The following is a 3,090-nucleotide window of genomic DNA, read 5'->3' as shown; positions in this document are numbered from 1 at the left end:
TCTTAATTGAGGATGGGGAGACTATGTCATTTGAGGTATAACTCATTGGCATGGGACAAACCTGTTTATCTATTTAAACGAACAAGTTTTTATCTCCAAATTAAACCTATTTAAATTTTGGGATAAACAAACAAATCTATAAATTAAATAGGTGGCCCATTTAATTTTATGTTTTTTGCATTTTGAAAAAAAAAAATCAACACTTTTGATCAATAATCTCCTTGATCTAGCTCAAAAATCTTTCAACTCAAAATTCTGTTTATTTAAGTTTTAGACTTAAATATAGCTTTTTTTAATTAAAATACTTTTTCATAAAAAATGTAATTCGTTAGATTAATCATAAACAATCTGGATTAAAAAATTATAGTCTATAAACAAAACAAACTTAATCAGACTAACTCGTATAACCTATAAGTTTCATTAGGTTAAATTGACTTATTTAATAACGCTAAAAGTAATATATTTAAAATAAAAATGGAATGTTTTAAAGGTCAAAAGAACCCAATTAAGTTTTTAACCCATGGTTGTATTATTAGTTAAATAGTATTGAGAAGAGGTTACCAAAAGCTTGGGGGTTGAAAACGAAATCCATGTGCATTTGATATGCATTAGCAGCAATGAAGACATCAGAGCCGATCTCTTGGTTGAGTCCTTTGATCATATCACCAAGCTGTGGATTGTATAGAGACGCAGCTCTCTGAAGTTCGACGTCGCATTCGCCGTTTCTGCTTCTCAACGCTAACTCCGCCGGCACACAGCCCATTGGTCCAGTTCCGGTCACAATAACCCTACGAGCTCCCATATCAAATACCCTCTGCATCCATCACATAATTACCTCACTTTACTTCGGTAAAAATATTTCTACCAAAAAACAAAAATAATCTTGACCAAAACATGGTTCTAAATCAGAGATTTTTGTCTTACTGGAATAAAAATGAGTTTTTCTAACTTCATTATGGAATTGATAAACATTTTATCTTTTCTCACTTTTTATCGATCCCTTTTAATATTATATAAAATATACAAAAAAAATAGAATTTATGACATTTCTTCTTCTTTTAATATTATTCATGACTTTTATGTATCAATTTTACATGGGTAGAATTAAATATTAAAGTGATAATTTAAAATTGTATGAGAATTTTTCGTCTTCTTGACTAAGATTATGAGGTGAGAAAACCCAATAATTTTGGTTGGTGTCATCACCATGCAAGCAAGTGCATGAAAAATAATCCTCATTCAATAACTTTCACATAGCCTTTTAGACACGAACAAGAATCACTCTAAGAATAAACAGGTAAGCAAGCTACATTTTTTTGCAATTATTGAACTATGTGTACATACACATACAAAGACTATAATATGATATATGATAAGATCGATAATTCATGGTTCAATTCAAAGATAGATTAATACCCTGAGAATTAGACGGTACTCAGAAATGAGATAGCGAACGTAATCAGGGAGAGCAAACTGGCGAGATCTAACTGAATAAGGCACCAAATAATAATTGTTAACAAAATCGTTGCCTCCAAGAGTTATGAGAACAAGTCCTTGGTTCACATGTTTCCGAGCACCCTCTACTCCAATGCGTGCACTCAATCTTTGCTGGTAATGCTCGAATAGCTTCAGTTGCTTGTAGATGTGGATTATGTTTAGCTGCCAAAACAATTTCTACAAATTAACCACCTTTTCCACATGTTTTATTTTTATATACTTCCAATAATCAATCAAATTACTCATACACTATTTCTTTTATAAGAAAAAAAGTTTAAATTGTTTTTACACCCAAAATTTACTTGCACTACCTTAATTTAACATATGTTCTTATAATCTTTTAGTGTCATTTATTAGGTGTTTTAAAACACAAATACAAAGATAGAAAAAATTTAAACTTATTTAAAAATAGACATGTATAAAATCAGTTCAAACAAGATTGTAAAATATTAAAAAGGGTAAAGTATATTTTTTGTCCCTGAAGTTTGATAAAAGTTTAAAAAATATCCCTAAGTTTTATTTTGTTTCAATTTTGTCCCAAAAGTTTTCGATTTGCATCAAATATATCCCTTATAGCTAATTTTTCAAAAAATTTATGACCAATTCAACAACAATTTCATAAGAACAACCTTCAACACAAATAAATCAAGCAGAATTTAGGATATATAATTTAAGATTTAGAATTTAAAATTTAGTGATTAAAATTTAAAATTAGTAAAAGTTAGGTGTTCCCTTAAAGAATTTAGCTCTTTAGTTAAATTGGGAGAATATTCGGGATGATTCATGCTCTTGAATACATAAAATTGAAATTAGCAATTAATAATAGGACTTACAAATTGAAATCCTGTATCATTAAGAATTCCAATCCCTGCAGATGCAAAATTGGCACCAACAAGGAGCTTCTCTCCAGTAAGCAAAGGGCTCAAATATGGCATTGTAGGCTCTAATCCAAGTTGCTCACCTGACATAATAATAATAATTAACCATATATAGTTCCATGCACATGCAAATGTTATAATAATAATAATAGTTAATGTGAAAGAAGTAGTTATATACTGATTATGTCAGCGATGTTTAGGCCATTAGAGAATCGTCCAGTAGGTGTGTGAGTAGGGTAGTCAATCCCATAAGGGGGTGCATCTGCGCGTGCAGAAGTTGCTAAGAAATCGTTGTTCCCATTATCCACTAATGAATCACCAAATACAAAGAAAGCCCTTTGATGTTGTGCAGACACACAAACACAAACCAAAAGCATACACAGAAAACTTGTCACTATTGATACCACACAACTTGCCATGCCCAATTCTTGTTTGTACCCTTATTTTATATGATATGGTGCCTTAGTATATAGCCAAGACGCTATGTGTGTGTATATATAAGGGTTGATTACTACTACTACTACTGTAAAAGAAGAGGGTAGAATTATATTCATAAATGTTCTTCTTCTACCATATCTACTGATTTTGAAAAGCAACCGCCGAATTAAGAAGGAAGTACCACACGAATAATTGCTATATGGTGAATTATTGTTGTAGCAGATATATATGCATGAATTTTAACTAGATTCCAAGACATAAAACTCTTTGTATCAAA

The 3,090-nt window shown here is 30.7% G+C and overlaps 1 protein-coding gene across 1 annotated transcript in view; it reads right to left on the bottom strand.

Annotated features, from left to right (window-relative positions):
• LOC107616872 (GDSL esterase/lipase At5g33370) overlaps window positions 1-2,928 on the bottom strand; it is a 3,754-nt gene extending 826 nt beyond the window's left edge. The window contains exons 1-4 of the mRNA XM_016318768.2: window positions 2,554-2,928; window positions 2,331-2,458; window positions 1,417-1,659; window positions 562-814 (exon numbers count right to left, since the gene is read on the bottom strand). Of these exons, the coding sequence (XP_016174254.1) occupies window positions 562-814; window positions 1,417-1,659; window positions 2,331-2,458; window positions 2,554-2,794 (865 nt within the window). The 5' untranslated portion in view covers window positions 2,795-2,928. The remainder of the gene's footprint in view (window positions 1-561; window positions 815-1,416; window positions 1,660-2,330; window positions 2,459-2,553) is intronic.

The sequence above is a fragment of the Arachis ipaensis genome, chromosome B09 (assembly GCF_000816755.2).
Source record: "Arachis ipaensis cultivar K30076 chromosome B09, Araip1.1, whole genome shotgun sequence".
Classification (NCBI taxonomy): Eukaryota; Viridiplantae; Streptophyta; class Magnoliopsida; order Fabales; family Fabaceae; genus Arachis; species Arachis ipaensis.
Note: the sequence above shows the minus strand (reverse complement) of the source record. Positions and strands in the feature narration are given on the sequence as shown.